Source organism: Piliocolobus tephrosceles, chromosome 5 (genome assembly GCF_002776525.5).
Source record: "Piliocolobus tephrosceles isolate RC106 chromosome 5, ASM277652v3, whole genome shotgun sequence".
In the NCBI taxonomy this organism is placed as follows: Eukaryota; Metazoa; Chordata; class Mammalia; order Primates; family Cercopithecidae; genus Piliocolobus; species Piliocolobus tephrosceles.
In genome coordinates, this window is record NC_045438.1 from 151007782 (window position 1) to 151027805 (window position 20024).

Consider the following 20024-nt stretch of genomic DNA (forward strand, 5'->3'; position numbering starts at 1 on the left):
TTGTAAGTATCAGAATGCAACTGGTTTTTACCTATACTACATAAATTATATCTAAGCAGATACTTTAGTTGAACTTAAAACTAATATGCTTCTCCAGAAATTAAAAGCATATATTGCCTTTGGGTGCTTTTGACTTGGTGGTGAAGAGAACTAACCCATTCAGCACTATCAACTGTAGCAGAAAGTTACACATATTTATGAAGTGAGACTACCGAGGTAATTTGGAAAAGGCCATAAAGTGAGTCACTGGTTTAGATTCGAAGGTGCTACTCCTTCCTGAAACTGTCAATCCAGACCACTGGGAAATACCATGGCTAAACGCAAACATAACTGAACGTGATACAAAGAATGAAACTTTTTTACCTTTTACTTCTCTTGTAGTTTTTTTCTGTTTCCAAGATCAATGAAACAGATATTTAAAAATCCATTAAAAATCCTTGCTATGCACATATAATTAACAGTAGATACTCAACAGAATATTTTCTTGATGCCTTTGTATTAAGAAAAACCCAACTTCATAGCAATATTTCAAAAAAGACATTTCATTTTACATTAGGGCCAGAATTACTTTATTGCATTATGTTATCTGTCATATGGCCCTTGACAACAGAACTTAGCAGCACTAATCATGGCCAAATCTTTCAGGAAGATTCAGCAATTCTGATTGAGCAATGCTGTGACATTTTCTGGGCATGGACTTAAGAAACACTTGGGAGTTTGGCTCTGTGCTCCTTCGTTTGCTTTTCCTTTGCAATTTCTAGACCTGCCACCAGCACCAAGTAATTTACCCAAGGTATGCTCTGAGATCAGTCACATGACTACTTTGTTTGGCATTTTAAAATACTGTACAGTAACTTGACACCTTATAGTTTGGTAAAACATTTTATAGGCAAAAAGGATAAACTCAATGTAATTAAAAGAAATTTTGAAATACTACATACATACATAGATACATATATTTATACTCAAGTGCAATAAAAATTCAGCTGTTAGATTTCAAAGTCTTTCTTGTCTTTCCCTGGACGGCTAGAGAAATGGGGTATTAGTCTGGGAAATCCCTATGAGTTTTTGGAAAGATAATACATTTCCACAGGAGAGAGAGCTCATTTTAGCCAAACCAAGTGACTCATTCTGGTGGACTGGCCACATGCTCACCAAATCTGTTACTTCTTCCTTCCAGGCATAGAGGTGGGTTAAATTCCCCAGTCTCCTTTGCAGCTAGGAATGACCAGAAGGCTGAATGAAGGTGAGGTGCCGTAGGCCATTTCCAAGCCCAGCCCATAAAACATTCCTGCATTCTTTTCCAATTCAATGGCTGAGGACTTAGAGGAGTTGGGTGCCCCAAGATGGAAGCAGCCTGGTCCTTGAACGACCATGTGGAAGACTGGTAACCAAAAACACAGGAGCAGATCTTATGTGAGCAAGAAAAAAAAAATCTCCTCTCTTAAGCCTTTGAGATTTGGGGACTTTTTGCTAAAGCAGTCGGACAACACTGACTAATAATGAACTTTTCTAGTCAGTCACATGACCCTGGCCTGCCTTTTCTCATTTAATCCTCACAATAATCCTTTGAGGTAGGAATGATAAAGTTATCCCTATTTTAAAGACAAGAAAACACAGGCTGAGAAAGTTTAACTGCCTTCCCCCATGTGGGTAACTTGACAAGTTGTTTTGGTTAGAGTGGGTCAGTGGATTACCAAGTTAATTCTTCAGTTGACACCGAGAAAAAGATAGAAGATTCACAAACTTAGAAGACACAGATGAATTTGTTTTTCTTGCATTTGGATTAGCAGAGCTAATGAGTAGAAAATGTGAAATTCAAATCCATGTAGGCCCAAGTCCAAAGTTTCTACTCTTGACCACCCTCACAAATTAATATGTTTTATTAAAATCCCGAACATATTTACGCTCACTAATAATCTGGATCTCTCATGCATCTAAATATTAGCTTAAGTCCTAAGATCACTGCCGCTAGGCTTTTTTGCTTAATGTGAACAAATTATTAACAAATTCGATGACTGCTCCACGCCTTAGAAAATCCTTATTGAGAAAGTGCTGAGCGGAGGACTGTGCTGGGCATGTGTATTCACTCAAGAGAGGGAGGAATGGCCAAGAGGGGTCGCTAACGCTAACTCCTTCTAGTTTTTCAGATTCTATAAACAATGAAAGGAAAGAGAATCAGTTTTAGATGCCTGCTTTATGCACAGGAAGGCACTATTTCCTTTTAAAGTACAAGTTCAAATAAAGACAAGAAAAGGAGAGGGAGGATAGTAGAAACGCTCTCTCTCTCTCTCCCTTATGGAGGAATACAGAACTCAGACTTCCTAGATAGAATAAAACCTACCGGGCAGTCAGGGGCCATAAATCATCTTCCCTGAAGTTGAAAAACTTAAGATTAATTTTTTCTCTATGTGCAGGTGCATACTGATTCCATGCAAATACACACACACGCACACACACACACACACACACACACACACACAGATCATTTCACTGTCAGGTCTTAGCAGCACAAGAAATGCTGGAGAAAACAGGGAAAGTGTGAAGGCAGCAGAAAGCCTGCTGCACTTATGGCCCATGAGCTGCAGTTCTCCACCCTCCGGGTGCTTCCCTTCTTGCTCCTGCAAACTACTCAGGGCTAGACTGGTGGGACGTCAGTGGGAGACCTCCTAGGAATTCCCTGAATGATAGTCTTCCTTGGAGTGGTGCCCATCAAGGCATCAGATGCGTGGTTTACAAAAGGTTACCTCTGCAGCTCGGGCCGTGGTTAAAATTAACACTCTTGTTTTCTCATCTCTCCTAGGTGAGGTGAGTTGGTCCCAGGCCAAAAAACACTTGTTCATGTCAACTAAACACTTTCTAGAGTTTTATTTTGACATACAACTCTTATAAATGACTGTAGTGTGGCTCTTACATGTAGTGTCTGCAAAAAGGACTCTGGGTAGTGAATAAAGGAAAGGGCCCAGGTCTACATCCTGTGGCTGGATTATTAATGTATCACTGAATATTGTTTTTTATGTTTGAGAACTAGAAATAACTTACTTTCCCTATGCTCAACTGCTGTAAAAGTAAATGAATAGTTGAGCAAGCCAGGGTGGGGGCTTCTTGTCCATTTTCCATGTGAGAATCCTTCCATCAACTGGAAGAGGATGGGCTTGACAAATTCTAGACTATAAGAACTGTAAGTACGGGGCCGGGCACGGTGGTCACGCCTGTAATCCCAGAACTTTGGGAGGCCAAGGCAGGCAGATCACGAGGTCAGGAGATCGAGACCATCCTGGCTAACACGGTGAAACCCTGTCTCTACTAAAAATACAAAAAATTAGCTGGGCGTGGTGGCAAGTGCCTGTAGTCCCAGCTACCCGGGAGGCTGAGGCAGGAGAATGGCGTGAACCCAGGAGGCAGAGCTTGCAGTGAGCCGAGATCGCGCCACTGCACTCCAGCCTGGGTGACAAAGCGAGACTGTCTCATAAAAAACAAAAACAAAAACAAAATAACCTGCAAATACTATAAGAACTGGGCCATTCTTTTGCCCAAAGATTATTTATGTAAAATACAACAAGGGGAGACCAGAAAAGCTGAGATGTTTTGCAAATGTTTCATAATGTGTTTTATGTCATGAGCATGTAATAAATAAATGAGAAAGGTGATTCTGAACTGCAAGGTGTGACCACTAGTGCATCTTAAGATCAATTCAGTGGGTCATGACCACAGCACAGAATAGACTAGAAGAAAAATGTCAGAATGCAGTGCACATGGTAAGAATATGTTTTGTGAAACTGGGTGGTGAAGTAAAATATCCTTTTTTCTGTGGGTAAAGGCCAAAATGTTGGAATGTCCTAGTATTAGAATGCAAGAGACCTGTTTCCTCATTGCCAAAGTGAGAAAGGAAATTTGAAATTGGGGGTCACCACTGTCAATCAGGGCTGTCAATGAATCCCTTATCCTGCTTCTGCCAGGATAGATGGAAGAGCGAAGGTGGAGGAACTGAAGGGCACATTCTGGTCTGTGGCCTGTGGTCTTATTAAAAAAAAAAAAAAATCAACATGGATAGAACTGGAGATTGTTATGTTACATGAAATAAGCCAGGCAAATAAGCCAGGCACAGAAAGACAAACATTGCATGTTCTCACTTACTTATGGGATCTAAAAATTAAAAGAAGTGAAATCATTGAAATACAGAGTAGAGGGATGGTTACCAAAGGCTGGGAGGGGTAGTGGGGAAGCTGAGGTGGGGAGGTGGGGATGGTTAATGGGTATGAAAATAGTAGTTAGAAAGAATGAATAAGGCCTACTATTTGATAGCATAACAGGGTGACTGTAGTCAATAATAATTGCACATTTTAAAATAATGATGAATAGGCCAGGCGCTGTGGCTCATGCCTGTAATTCCAGCACTCTGGGAGGCCGAGGCGGGTGGATCATGAGTTCAGGAGTTCAAGACCAGCCTGACCAACATGGTGAAACCCCATCTCTTCTAAAAAATACAAAAATTAGCTGGGTGTGGTGGCACATGCCTATAATCCCAGCTACTCAGGAGGCTGAAGCAGGAGAATCGCTTGAACCCAGGAGGCTGAAGTTGCTATGAGCCAAGATAGCGCCACTGCACTCCAGCCTGGGTGACGGAGCAAGATTCCATCTCAAAAAAAAAAAAAAAAAAAAGAAAAGAAAAGTTAAGAGTATAATTGTGTTGTTTGCAATACAAAGGATAAATGTTTGAGCGGATGGATACCCCATTCCCTGTGATGTGGTTATTATGTATAGCATGTCTGTATCAAATCATTTCATGAACCCCATAAATACATATGCCTACTATGTACCCACAAAAAGTTTTAAAAAAATTCATTACCTTAGAGTTCAGCAACAAGGGAATTGAGAGAATCCCTGTTAGTTTTCTATTGCTGTATTACAAATTACCACAACTTAGTGGCTAAAAACAATATCCATTTATCATCTCACAGTTTCTGTAGGTCAGAATTCTGGGCCAAGGCAGAGCTAGGTTCTCTGCTCAGGGTCTCACAAGGCTGACATGAGCCACAACCGATCACTAATGTTGGTTTAATTTTGCCTTATGCTGTGGCAGCAAGAGTGGTCACTTGCATTCATTAGCAGGATCCAAGGGACTCCCTGGAAGGTCCTCCAGCCCTAAAAGATCTTTCCTCCCCAATGCCCAAAACTCCTATTGAAGATTCATTCTATACTCTTTTCTCTCAGAGCCCTGTTACAATGCTAAGTAAATAGTTATATGAGTCATTATTTAGTAACTCATCCACTAGATATTAAACTGTCTTGCAACAGATAGCTATATAGCGTGCACAAGAAATAAACCTCTGTGGTTATCCATCACTAAGATTTTAGAGATGTTTGTTACTGCAGCATAACACGGTGTACTTTGCTACAGAAATGGTAGGAGAAGAGAATATGAATTTGAGATTTGACCACCAAGGGATTCTGTGCTTGCTGGGATTTTGGATGGCAACGACTGAAGTCTTGCTGCTCAATGTGTAGTGAGAAATCAGCAGCACCAGCATCGCTGGGAAGCCTGTTAGAACTACAGACTCTTGCGCCCCACTTGAGACCAACTGAATCAGACTCTGCACTTTAACAAGATCTCCAGATGATTCAAATCAATACTGAAGTTTGAGAAGCAGTGGTCTAGAGACAGTTGGAAATGAAATTCGGAAGCACCTGAAATAAATCTGAGCTCAAATTATAACAGTGAGAGCCATCCATACAGCACAGGATCCAAAGTGCGGTCTCTGCACCAGGAGTATCACATCACCTGGGGACTTTTTAGAACAGCAGAGTCTTTGGACTCAACCAAGACCTACTGAATTAGAAGCTCTATAAGTGGGGCCCAGCAACCTGAGTTTTGACAACCCTGCAGGGAACTGTCATGCACGCTAAGGGTGGAGAATCGCTGCTGTACGTCAATGAGAGCTGAAATTACAGCAGTTAATTCTCTTCCTCCTGAAAGGAGGAGGACAGTAAGACACAAATGGTTATAATACTTGTTCCTATGAGAAAATATGATCTGCATTATGATACTCATCTTTAAGATGTATCTTCTAGAATGCATACTGGGTGGATCAAGGTCTGGCCATAGACTGTTTTCACCACTGTGGCGATTGTGTGACAGACGCAGTTGACAGCAATGACTTCAGCACACCCTGAGAGTGATCTTGTATGGCAGATCCACCTGAATGTGTGTTCAGAGTTTGCAACTAAAGAATCTGGGAGTGGCCAACCTGGAGATCCATTGCTCTTCTATGAGGAACATTTGAGCCCCTGGTGCTTCCCGGGGAATGCTGTGGAACACCGGCCACGTGGGGGATGGAGGCCTTTTGTTTTAGGTTAAATGAAGGTTCTCAGGTGGAGGTTGTTAGATGGAGGATGTTACATGAAAATGCTACATAAATTACATGCCTTTTGCAAGTGGTTGTAGTTCTCCTGTCCAGCCCTCTGCTACTGGACTCTCTCCCCTGTATGCAAGTCCCCAATAAAACCCGAGGCCTCGTTTGCTGGTTGTGGGACTCCTCTTCAGCCTCATGAGCCTGTACCATCCCCACTGGAGTGGACAGGGGCTCCGAACAACATGTGGTAATCTCTCAGGTCTGCTTTTCTCTCAGGTGGAAGTCGTAGGATGGTGTTCTGAATAAAGAGGAAAGGGAAGTAGAGGGAAGGGCCAGGAAGGGAGGTAGGCATCATAAGCCTGCTTGGCATTTTGCTGGTCCTGGTCCAGGCCTTACTGCACATGGAGCACTGTGGTAAGTGCTGCCAGGCATTTCCAGTGCATGCCTCCCTGGGAACCCGTTTCCCTCCCCTTTATCAAGAATTCAATAGAGCCAGGCACAGTGGTTCACGCCTGTAATAACAACTCAGGAGGCTGAGGTGGGAGGATCACTTGAGCCCATGAGTTCGAGGCTGCAATGAGCTAGGATTGCACCACTGCACTCCAGCCTGGGTGACAGAGCAAGAGCAAGAACCCATCTTTAAAAAAAGAAAAGATAAAAAAAGAGAGAGGATGCAATAGAGTAAGAAAGGGAAACTGTAGATATGACCAAGAATCTGCACAGCCACATGCTAGGCCACACAGTGTCCCTGACCCTGGCTCATGCTGGAATGCCACAGACCCAATGCCTTCATTCATTGTTCATTCACTCACATTTTCATCCAATGTCTAGTGAGTGGCTCTTTTGTCTAAGGCCTGCAAAGCCATTGGAGACGCCTCTTATTCTGAGGCTTAGGGAAGGGACGGAGTGGTAACCCAGTGAGGAAAGTCACAGTTCTTCTTCTACCTGAGAATCTCAATTGGACCACCTCTCCTCCCACTTCACAGAAAAGAAAGGCTAAGGCTGAATGTACAACACATCACTTTGTGATTTCCCAGTTTCACTTTGCTCTTCTGCAAAGCGGAGATTGAGAAGACCACGGAGGAAAATGCATCCATGATGGAACACGGAATATTTTCACCCCTACAGAGCCTCCTACCTAGGCTGTGAGCTAACTCCTTTCACGTGGAGGGAGGTGACATATCCATCTCAGGTAGGGGCTGACAGCTCTGGTTGGAAGTCCAAATAACCCATGAAGCCCATAGAAATCTCAAAGCCCAGGCCACTCCTCAGACCAATGAAGTCAGAGACTCTTGGGTTGGGACCTGGGTACTGGTATTTTTTTAAAATTTTGCAGGTGATTCTACTGCACAAGCATGGCTGGAAACGACCATTCCAGGGAGGGTCTCGGGTCTCAGGTCTTGCCCCTTTATGGAGCTGAGTGTCATCCCCTGAAGGTCAAAGTTCTGGATTCCCAGGATTCTTAGCTCAAATTTTTCAATTTCAGGAGTTTGTTTTATAATTCAAAGTGAGCTATTACATTTACGCTATTGTGTCATAACGTATACTCAATTTATTTTTTACTTATATAAATGCTACTAAATTTTAGATGCAGAATATTTAGCCAAAAGAACAATTTTTATTTTTTTCTGATATAACAAAGTATGCCAGGAGTAGGACTACTTTTTAATGAATAATTTCATTCGTGACACAATTAGCATGGTCAACAGTTGTCATTATGAACCCTTGGTAGAAGGAATGCAGTTATTTGCATGATACAATGTCAGTAGTTTGGGCAGGTGGTGACTACGCTTTGGTTTAGAGAGTGGGAAATTTACAGGGCCTAGGGAATGAGGCGGACCTCCGCCAACCATTACTTTGCTCTTAACATCTGTTCTCACAATTTTATTCCTTCTGTATTAAAATTTACCATGGGCCTTACTTGGTAATTTTGCAATAGATTAAAAGTTGTTAAAATTACTACATTGGTAATATTGTTGCAGTTAGCATCAGATCCTCTAACGCCTCTAAATATCTTTAACCTAAGAAAAGTTCATTCATATTTATGGTGGAAGAGAAAGGCGAGGTGGACTATGCCTAAGTTCTTAACGACTCATGAAAATTCTTTCCAATTTTGGTGTTTTGAGAATGAGGATCAGCAGCATAGGCATCACCCAGGAGCTTAATAAAAAGCAGAATCTTGGGACACAATCCAGGCCTGATGAACCAGAAACTGCAATGAAGCTCCGTAGACCACCCATAAACACAAAACACTTAACCACCGGTTTAGCCCATCTACGCTACTTAGGAAATAGGAGCTAATAAAATCCATACATGGAGGTTAGAGATGATCATGGATGTGAACAGTCTTTGAAAACAAAGCAGCTCAAAATCTGGGCTAAAAATTAGTTATAAACACTTCCGTGATTATAAAAGGTTATGAGACTAGTATAAAGATGATACAAGTCAACTCACCTTTTAAACTGGTAATGTTCATTTGTTACAGTAAGAATTTGATCATAATGACATATTAGTAGTAAGACAACACATTGCTTGCTTTCTTCTTTTTTTCACAAATGGCATACTTAAAAAAAAAAAACCAACAACAAAACTTGTCTACTATTAATGAGATTATGAGAGAGAAGAATTGTTCTATACCATGATCCAGATTACAGACAGAACCTACACGTGCTCTAAGTCTCATTTTGAGGAGGTCAACTATAATAAATGCTTCTGTTGCCTCCTTGTTTTCCATCTTACACTGCCCATACCTTGGGACACCTTCCCTCTCAGGACACTGTCTTACCTCGTGGGGTTGTTGGTACTGAGAGGCCATCAGAAGGAAAGACCGCTGGGCCTGGAAAGCGCTGTGCACCATTTCTGCCTGGGAACAAAGAGGAAGATGGCAGTTTCCATGTTTGACCCCTAAAAATCGTTACCATATAATCAGGCAATTCCACCCGTCGGTATATACTCAAGAAAAATGAAAATATATCTTCACACAAAAGCTTGTAAATGAATGTTCATAACAGCATCATATAATAACTAAAACATGGGAACAACCCGAATATCCATCAACTCATGAACCAATAAACAATATGTGATTGATCCATACAAGAGAATATTATTCAGCATGAAAAAGAGACCAGGCACTGACACCTGCTACGACACAGGTAACCCTTGAAAACATGCTGAAAGAATGAAGCCAGTCGCAAAAGAGTACATTTGTATGATCCCATTTATATAAAATGTCCAGGAGAAGCAAATCTATAGAGACAGAAACCACTACAGATGAGTGGGTGCTGGGGCTGCTGGGAGGGAGGAATGGGGAGTGAACTGCTAATGGGTATGGGGTTTCCTTTGGGGGTGGTGAAAATGTTCAGGAAATAGACAGTGATGATGGTTTCAAAACTTGGTGACTATACTGAATCATACACTTTAAGAAGGTGAATATTATGACATGTGAATTTTACTTCAATAAAGTTGTTAAAAAATGTTTGAGCCCCAAAGTGCACTTGTTTTCAAAGGCTGCCTCTCTCTTACCATCTTTCACATATGCCCAAATTCTATTCTACACCTTCGGGAGGAAAGAGAATTGTCCTTTAAACCATCCCCATTTAGATATGCTCACTAAAAGCCAGTGGCTTCTAATCATGAAGATGAGCCCAGGGGAGATTTCAGTGCCATCTGGGCCCTGGTAGAGGAGACCCCACCTGGACTCAACACCCCACAAGGAGACGTGCAAGCAGGAATGCCCTCAAACACATATTGTCTTACCTTCACCCTTGACTCATTCAACTAATTTGTTAATTTTGGTTTTGTTGGGTTCTTTTTTCTTTGTTATGTCAATTTTTAAAATTAAACACATTACAGAAGTGTACCAAGAAAAAATATCCAGATCACCCAGAATTAACCATTTTGGCATTTTTTTCTAGTTTTTAAGAAAATTCATGCAGTTGTTCTTTTAAGATAAAGCATACTGACTTGGAATATATATATATATTTTTTTTTAATGTGGAAAGTTTCAAAGATTAGGCAAGGCATGGTGGCTCATGCCTGTAATCTCGGCACTTTGGGAGGCCAAGGTGGGCGGATCACCTGAGGTCAGGAGTCTGAGACCAGATTGGTCAACATGGTGAAACCCCCGTCTCTACTAAAAATACAAAAATTACCCATGCATAGTGATGCACGCCTGTAGTCCCAGCTATTTGGGAGGCTGAGGCAGAAGAATCATGTGAACTTGGGTGGCGGAGGCTGCAGTGAGCTGAAACTGTGCCATTGCACTTCAGACTGGGTGACAGAGGGAAACTACGTCTCAAAAAAAAAAAAAATGTTTCAAAGATTACAGGGTTTTTTTTTGTTGTTGTTGTTTGTTTTCTTTTTTTGTCTGTTTGTTTTAGAGACAGGGTCTCACTCTGTCACCCAGGCTGCAGTGCAGTGGTGCAATCTTAGTTCACTGCAGCCTTCAAATCTTGGGCTCAAGCAATCCTCCTGCCTCAGCCTCCTGAGTAGTTGGGGCCACAGGTGCACACTACCACACTTGACTAATTTTTAAATTTTTTAGTAGAGATGAGTTCTTGCTAGGTTGTCCAGGCTGGTCTCAAACTTCTGGGCTCAAGCGATCCTCCTCTCTTGGTCTCCCAAAGTGCTGGGATTACAGGCATGAGCCACCACACCTAGCAAAGATTAAAGTTTTAAAAAAATGCCTCACAACCTAGAAATAATCATTAAATGAACATCATTGTAACCACTTTTTAAGAATATATGCAGAGAGACTTATAAAATGGGGTCATACCTAGTGCTACACTTTTTTCTTCTTAAAAAATATTTTATTTTTAAAATTAAAAATTTTAACCACTAGTCATTGAGCAAAAAAAGCATACATTTTAATTATGATTGAGTAGTAGAGATGAAAATGAAAAGAACTGTTAAACTTCAAAGAAAAGTTTCTGTATCATAACAGTTTTTATGTCCTAAATGATCATTCTAAGGTTTAAAAAAAAAGATTATAAAATGTTGAGACTGGGGTAATTATGTGTTGCATTCTAAAAGACATGTTATAATTCTAGATAGTATTGATTGACTTCTTGCTGGGAAAGATGAGAACATAAGTACTTACACTTTTTCCATCTCTGATCCCTATCTTCCATAGTTTTTAGTTATTATTTTTATTTTCTCCAAACTGATAGCATTCATATTCGATCTGTAATATTAGTGTACATAGTTATTAAGTATTAGTTCTGCATTTAAGCAAACCTAATGATTCTCACCTTAACTTCTCCATTTCTGAGTTTTTTGTTTTTCTTTTTAATTGGCTGGACATTCGTTATTGTGTATTTTCTTCAACAAGGTGTCAAAGTTGTTTTAGTTCTTTCAGGTTGAAGCATGTCTCCCTGTTGTCTTTATATTTTAACAACATCTTGATGGGATATAATATCCTTGAGTGATTTTCTCTCTCTATTTTCAGAGAGCGTGGCCCCAGCTGTGGCAAGAGTGACGTCTGAGACTAGCTTGATTTTTTTCTCCCTTGTAGGAAACTGACTTATTCTGATTTGATATCTCAAGAATTATTTCTTTATCCTTGAGGTTTAATAGCTTAACTAAGATATGTTTGCGTTTTGAGCATTCCATAGTATATTTCCTGGAATAGACTTGGTCCTTTCTTCATTTCTAGGAAATTTTATTATATCTTTCAGTGTCTCTTCTGTTCCTTTTTTTAGAGTCTCTGTTCAGGGACCCAATTATCCTCATAGTGTAGAATATTTGAATGTCTTAATATCTTTTAGAGTCTGTCTTTAATCTCCTTGTTTGTTATCTGTATTCTCTGTGATTATAAGAATACTTTTCCTATTGTTAGTAAACAAATTTTCAACAGGTCTCATATATGTTACCATTTCTAATTTATATATCATTTTTGCATTAATGTGTTTAATTCTTGATTTGTCAGACTTTAAATCTCCCTTTTCATTTCATTCTTGTTTTATCACCTTGTCTTTAGGCTATTTTAAAAATACTTTTTATACTTTTGTTAAATTCTAAGAGTACAAGTTATCTTCTTATTAAGCCATTGTGAGGAACCTGTTTCTGTTCCTTAAGTCCCGTCTTCTTCAAGCCCACATCCTTCTACTTCGCATGCTAGCCTCCTTTCTGACGCAGTACTTGTAGCTGCCATGCTGGATCCTTCCATTTTGCACGTATTTTAATTTTTTCAGATACTTTAATTTTTCTGATAAAAAGTGGGTGATTCCTTGCCATCATATTGGAGATCAGCTTCTTTGCCCTTTCAAGCAAGAATCTGGGGGCTAAATGCTTTCTGCTCTCTATTCTTCAAGGCCTGCTAGAACAGGAAGAGGAAGAATCTGGCTGAGGTGATGTCGTCTTTATTTGTGTCTTCAAGTGCTGCTCATTCTTCTGGGAATTTGCTAAATGCCCCAAACCAGGATTTACTCCACGTACTTGGAACACACAACATTCGGATGGAGTGGTCCCTTGCGACTTTAGATCAGTTCTCCAATTCAGAACCTAGACATGACGGCTTTACATCTATAAACAGAAGCAGTCCACAGTGTTTTTTTTCTTGCTTCGTATTCTCCTTTCCTGATATCATTACCCCTAAGGCATGTCTTTAAGGGGGGCTGGAGGCAGGTTTAGAAATCAAAAGCCACTCAGTCACCAGTTACTAAAATGTATTGCTTAAGTTATGGGTTTTTTGTCTGCTTACTATTAGTGAGGTGTTTTTCTTTAACTCCCTTTTTTTTTTTTTGCTTCTTTTGGGGAGAGAAAAATTCCGTGATTCGGTTTTATTCGGTCATGAGTTTATATTCTTCTATACATAATTTCATTTTTAATCTCTTCCTTTTTAGCTCCACATCTGTTTATGGGCAGTTTCTATCTCTCTGCAATCTTGGATATGACTGACTTCTCTAATAGGCAAGAACTTGCTTAATACATTTTCAAAAACAGATACCAAAACAACAAAATAACAATAGGAGGATTAGGTTAATTTCATCCCCGTGTCAATATCAGATAACTTTCTGGGTTGGAAGGGTAAATGTGTTAACTAACAGAAAATTACTAGTTTTTGTCAGACCACTTCATATTAACGTTTTGGCATCTGACAAATGTTCCAAAATATAACTGAAATGAACGAACACCTTATTCTTGCTTCTAACATGCCTTGTCACTTCTCATCCAACGATATTTTTTCCCACTGAGAAGAAAATGCTTGAAATCAAACCAAGATTTGTAGACTATTTACATTAAAATCACAAATTCAATCATCATTAACACAATAGGTATAAGTCTCCTGAATGTTTAAATTAGTATATGTTTTTCTCAAAGCCATTTTGGAGTACACCATCTTCTTTCTCTTTGTCCTGGTAGCCTGATTGCTGGGACTATATTGCTCAAGATCTCAAATTTTGGATATTCATTAGGGAAGAATAGAAGGCTTTCAAATTTCACTGTCCTGGAGGCCATTATGACATTGTGAATGGGAAGCTCCGAGCTATGCAGTATTTTTCCATGTATCAAAACATATATTTCAGTGATTCAGAAGGACTTTTGTCGGTCTCTAATGACCACGTTTCCAAATAAAAGACTACAAAATACAACTTTGCACAGCTTGGCTATAAATAAAATAAGTGCACTTTTCCCCAGCAACGATAATATAGAGGTAACGTCCTCATCTATGACAAGCTTTGCAGAGCCGACTGAATTGTAGTTGCTGTGGAAACAGTAATTTGGATGGTCTGACTTCTGCAGTTAAAATTGTAGCTCAGAGGTGGCATTAACCATATTTTGTAGTTATCCCAAGATGAGTATGATCATCAGCCTTTCCCTAGTAACAACATTTAGCCTGTTGCTAATAGAGCAATTTTCTGGCAGGTCTGATAAGCAAAGACGGCCAATTTCATTAATTAGTCTCTTCCTCCAAATGGTGTTTCATGGGAACAATAGAAGTTGAGGTTGGGGTGGAGAATGGCCCAATATTGAGATATCTGCTTCAACTCTCCCTTCCATTTTGCTTATGTAGACAAAACCTTTCTGAGAATTTGACTGTGTACCTCTTTCAGCTTCCTGGAACTCTAGGTATAATCAGCAGACCCTAATCCACACTCATTTTTAACCTCATCAGTCCACATGTCAAAGGACTTTCATTCCAACTTCCGATCCACTCGCTTCTTCCTTCTGGAAAGTTCCATGAGTCCCTTCAACCAGACAGCATCCTATTTAGGAGCAATTTTACTGAACCTGCTGAGTCTGGTAACTTGAAAGGGAGAATTTGGCTCACTCAGGCAGTTCAAAACACTGTGAAAGAAAAAGCCAAACGTAGGGGTTTTCAGTAATGACAAATAATCGAGGGGTTTTGCTGAGTTTGTCCATCACATGTGTGCAGCGCTCAGAAAGCCTGGACAACCTTTGTGGGTGAACATGTGCATCTATCTGCCTGTGAGCATGTGTGTGCAGAGAGGAAAGGGACAATTTTGGCAAGGTCAAATCTGTGCATTCTGTTTGAACTTTACCACTTATCACACCAGTAACCGGGGTGCTTAGACAGCCTGGTGGAACATCTATTGCTGTGTGGTCTTAGGACGAAGAATAGGGGAATGAATTTCAGAAATCAGTTTAAAACCAGCCTTGGCAGTCAGCAGACACTAGCGAAATATGACTTATTTCTATCTAATCCCCTCAGGAAAGACAGCTGGCTCCCTAGGGAAGCCCAGTTAATTTCTGGATACTCATCAAAGCTTCGCATTGTTTCACTGGAAGCACTACAGGCTGCAAAGTCCCATGTGGATGGCAAAATGAACAGGCACAACAGGGGGAAAAGCCACAGGCAATACTTGGAAGATGGAAAAAGCATCCAGCCTGGGTGCTTGTGCTAAAGGCACTTCCAGATCCTTCTGAAACTGCATCAGCCCTCTTCTTGAGAACCAGACAGCCAAGGGAAGGGGCCCCTCTTCCTCTAAAGATGGGGGAAGGGGCATCTGTATACTCAGTGCAATTTGCAGGCCCTATTGCCAATGCCATCCTCACATACCTCCCCAGTTAGTCTACTGATGCCCTGTTTTTCATAGAGACACTGTGTTTTCAGATTTGTTGTTTAGGGGCCTGTCCTGTACCCTAAAGGAAAAGTCGCTAGATTTTCTGCCAATGAAGAGTTAAAGAAGAACCTGACAGATGAAACTGAGATAAGAAATGAGCCCCCAAAAGAGGTAATAGAATGCCAAAGACAAATTTCACCCATTTCGTGATTTTGCTTAAAACAAGACTGAATATGCCTGATTTTGTAAACGTGAACATAAGCACCAACCCTGTAAACACAGATTAAGAAAGATATCTGAGTTGACATATTATGCACCTCGCAGAAGACTTGAACCAGTGGTTCTGAGTGTCCATCAAAATCAACTCGAGGCTTTCTTAAAACAGACTGTTGAGTCGCATCTCTGGAGTTTCTGATTCAGGAGATTTGGGTTGGCCTGAGAATTCGCATTTCTAACAAGTTCTCAGGTGAGGCTGATGCTTCAAGTCTGGACACTGCACTTTCAAAACCACTGGCCTAAATGATACCTCATATATTTCGTCTCTCATTTCTATTCCATTTTCATTAGCAGCTCAATTAACAAAACGGCTCAGAGGGCATCCATTACAAAACCATTAGCAGCAGTGAATCTGTACAAGTCGGCAGCAACCGCGCAGTTCTTGCTTCCTCATAAGAAATAATTCGACTGAGGCGCACAGGCAGAGAGAGGTACTGAGGCAAGTTTGAGAGCAGGAGGGAAAGTTTATTAAAAAGTTTAGGCTGGGAGTGGTGGCTCACGCCTGTAATCCCAGTACTTTGGGAGGCCGAGGCAGGCGGTTCACGAGGTCAGGAGATTGAGACCATCCTGGCTAACACAAGTGAAACCCCTTCTCTACTAAAAATACAAAAAATTAGCTGGGAGTGGTGGCGGGAGCCTGTAGTCCCAGCTGCTTGGGAGGCTGAGGCAGGAGAATGAAATGAACCCAGGAGGTGGAGATTGCAGTGAGCTGAGATAACGCCACTGCACTCCAGCCTGGAACAAGATTCCACCTCAAAAAAAAAAAAAAAACGAAAAAAGTTTAGAGCAGGAATGAAAAGAAGTAAAGTACACTTGGAGGCCAAGTGGGTGACTTGAGAGTTTCAAGTGTGTGACTTGCCCTTCGATTTGGGGTTCTACATGCTGGCATTCTTCCTGGGTCTGTCTCTTCTCTGATTCTTCCTTTGGGGTGGGCTGTCCATATGCACCCTGCCAGCCCTTGGGAGGGACCACATGCGGTGTGTTATTTAAGTTGTGCACATGCTCACTTGAGGCATTTTTTTCTCTTAGCAGTTGAGCATTCCTAGAGGAAGGTCACATACCAGTTAAACTCCACCATTTTGCCTCTTAGTGCTCGTGCTTGACTCTGCTCACCCAACTCCTTAGATCTTATCGGGAACTTATCACCAGTTTCAGGTTTTTCCTATTTATTGGGAACCTGCCTTTCCCTGGTGCCAGCTGCGACTAATTATTATTTTAGCGAGACAGTTACAACCTCTGGACCATCACCTGATGGTGGCCTGACGTTCCTGGAGTGGGGGCCCTCCTGCCCTACTCATGTCTGACTCACAACCTGCTGCAACAAAACCATGTACTCATACCGTCCGAAGGCCTTTCATTCAATCCTTGCATTTTTTTAAGTGAAGGGATGAACATCTAGAGAAAATAAAGCTCTCTGCCCAAGTGGCAAAGCTGAAGCAAGAATTCCTAAATCCTGATTCTTCCCAAGTTCTCGTCTATTGCCCAGGGGGAGACTTGAAGCATAGAAAACGGAAAAGTTTGGCAAAAGAAAATGAAAACAATGCAGATCCCGAGAGCTGGATATAACTGCGTCAAGCCAATGTTCTTTTGAAACATATCAAGCAAGACTGACTTCAGAGCTACTACCACTTACCTAATGGAAGAAGACAAGTGGGCAGTGTTAAGCCAGTCATGGGAACTATCACCACCCAAAAGTATTTATAAAGCAGCCACGTGAGCACTTTGCCTCTCTGCTGAGCACAGGGCAGCCATGGTAATGGGAGATGACAAAAGAAGAGTGAAAGGAAAGAAAACAAGACTCCAGGGCAAAAATGTGCTAATGGTGTTTGGGAGCAGAGGCCGCAGGCGAGGACACAATGCCTCATCACATCCCTACTCAGCCAGGGCCTGGACACTTACGTTTTTATAATCACTTCAAGAGCTCTCCTTTCTTAAAAAGGGCTTGGATGAGTCTAGCATTTTGCCTGGCCTCCAAAGTCCTGCACAATTGGACCCTCATCTTCTAGCGTCACGGCCACGACTCCTCTCCAAGTACCCTCTGCTCCAGTCAGGGTGGTCTCCATGTATCCCAGGGATCTGCTTGAAGGAGCCCTTAGCCGGACGCAGTGGCTCACGCCTGTAATCCCAGTACTTTGGGAGGCTGAGGTGGGTGGACCGCTTCAGCCCAGGAGTTTGAGACCAGCCTGGGCAACGTGGCAAAATCCCGTCTCTACAAAAATTAAAAAATTAGCCCGGCAAGGTTGCACATGCCTGTAGTTCCAGCTACTCGGGAGGCTGAGGCGGGAGGATTGCTTGAGCCCAGGAGGCTGAGGCTGCAGTGAGCTGTGATCATGCTATGGCACTCCAGCCTGGGCGAGGAAGGAAAAAAAAAAAAAGAAAAGAAAAAAAAGAAAGAATAAAAAAAGAAAGAGCCCTGGGACAATAAATACATTTATTTACCCAGAAACAGGTCTCTGCCTCTCCAAAAAAGAAATCAAGACTTGGAGAGGTTAGTGAATTTCCCAAGATTGGTGGATAAATGTAGGATTAGAGTCGGGTCTACTGACCTGAGCCTACTGCCCTCTCTCTGATCCCATACTAATTACCACTGTGGGTTAACTTTGTGGGAATAGTGTCTTCACTGCTTCCTCAATGGCACTCTCCATCCCTAAAGAGCCAAGATTTCCTATTCCCTTCTTCTGTATCCTCTGCTGAGCCTAGCATGGGGTTTTGCATAGAGCAGACAACTTACATGTATTTACCGTTTGAAAAGGATTCTGTTCACTGTGGTCAAGGCAACATGACCGAAAATCAAGTATGGGAGCTGACTTTACTAAAGGGCTCAAAGAACAACAGATGGGGCATATGACCATCTTCAAAAACAAGACGCAGATGGATCTCATAGGCATTTGTCTTTTCCCTGATAAACAGTTCCAAGTGATACCAATCGTGCAATGAATCAATAGTGGTAAGGCAGGAAAAAGGCAGTTCCTTAGTCTACACCATTTAGACCTCAATAGAGAAGTTCTCCAAGGTCATCAGTAGTGTTCCATGCCATCATTGGTTTTGTTCTAGTCTGCTCCCTCTAGCATTTTTCCAAGTCTCTATTTCAAAGTCCCACCTCGCCTTGAAATCTCAGTTTCCACTCTACCCATTGCCTGCCACACAACAGGTGCTCGAGATCTGCTGAGTAGATGGGAGAATGCATGGAACAACATGGTCAGGATTTGAACGGAGTATAAATTATTAAAAGTTAAACCCAACTAATGTTGATTTATAAGTAGTTGATGGAGAAGCCATAACATCCCTGTATCTTCCCAACTTTTGCTATCAGTCTTGTGAGTTAAAATAGGTGGCCCCCTCCCCCACTTTTTAAAAAAAACTAGAAAGGACTTATTCAGTCAATGTTATGGGATTTCCATTCCAGTTAATCTCCCCATGAACTGACATGTGTGGGGAGACTACCGGTGAGGTGAGGGTGAGTGTGATAAATACCTATGTAAGACGGGCTTAGAGACAGTTACCTGGGGGAAAGGACAGTGAAACTGTGATATGGGAGGTCACTAAGAAACTGATAAGTGCTGTGTTGTTACTTGGACTGCTGCTGCTTATGAAAAATAGCAAAGTCCTCCAAAGATGCTTATACTAACTACATTAAGATTTTATTCTTTGTGCTTATTGTTGTTATTTTTAGCATATTTATTTGGGGATGGTTGGAGGTGTCATAGAGATGGGGGGGGCATTAAACCAACATTCAAACTGCCCCCTTTGTGCTATCATAGCCAAGAATAAAATAAAGAAGTATGGAATGTCTCTTTGCTATGACTTCTTGGGTTCCCATGGACTTTTTCCTATTTTGCCTGATTAGTTTGGGAAATTACTCTCTTCCTAGTGTGCCATTAGGAAAAGGCACAAAGAAGCAAGCCAGAAGCGCCATCAGCAAAGAAAGTATACGTCTGCTTGTGCTAAAACTTATTCTAAGGGTAAAAATCTGTTTTGTCAGTAACACTGTCTAAAGCTAAAAGTTAAGAAACGAGAAATCAGATTGCTTGCTATTTGTGGTTGAATCTGAAATTGCCATGGTGAGACAGAAGGGCCAGCTTTTTTTGGTCTGTGACTGGTCCCATCATTGGTTGGCATTTTAATATCTCATCTGAACTACCTGTACCTTGCTAGTGCTTGGCAGGTGTCACTTGCCCTATACACACAGCCAGCACAGATTACACTGTGATTCTATCTTATCAAGGAGAAAACAGACTATACAATGATTAGCTTCTTCAGACTTTGAAAAAATGTTCTTATGAGATAAACATGCCATGGTATCAGTGGAAGTTACCGTCGAGTAGTGGGATTCTGAACAATTTTTGCTCTCTTTTTCAAATATGGATTG

General features: G+C 41.3%; 1 protein-coding gene across 5 annotated transcripts in view; it reads right to left on the reverse strand.

The window, feature by feature from the left end:
- CAP2 (cyclase associated actin cytoskeleton regulatory protein 2) overlaps positions 1-20024 on the reverse strand; it is a 164795-nt gene that overhangs the window by 86686 nt on the left and 58085 nt on the right. For 4 of the 5 annotated variants that reach the window (XM_023209803.2, XM_023209800.2, XM_031935683.1 and 1 more), the window contains one exon: positions 9139-9216. The exons of the other annotated variant lie outside the window; for it this stretch is intronic. In XM_023209803.2, the coding sequence (XP_023065571.1) occupies positions 9139-9216 (78 nt within the window). The remainder of the gene's footprint in view (positions 1-9138; positions 9217-20024) is intronic. 5 annotated transcript variants of the gene reach the window in all.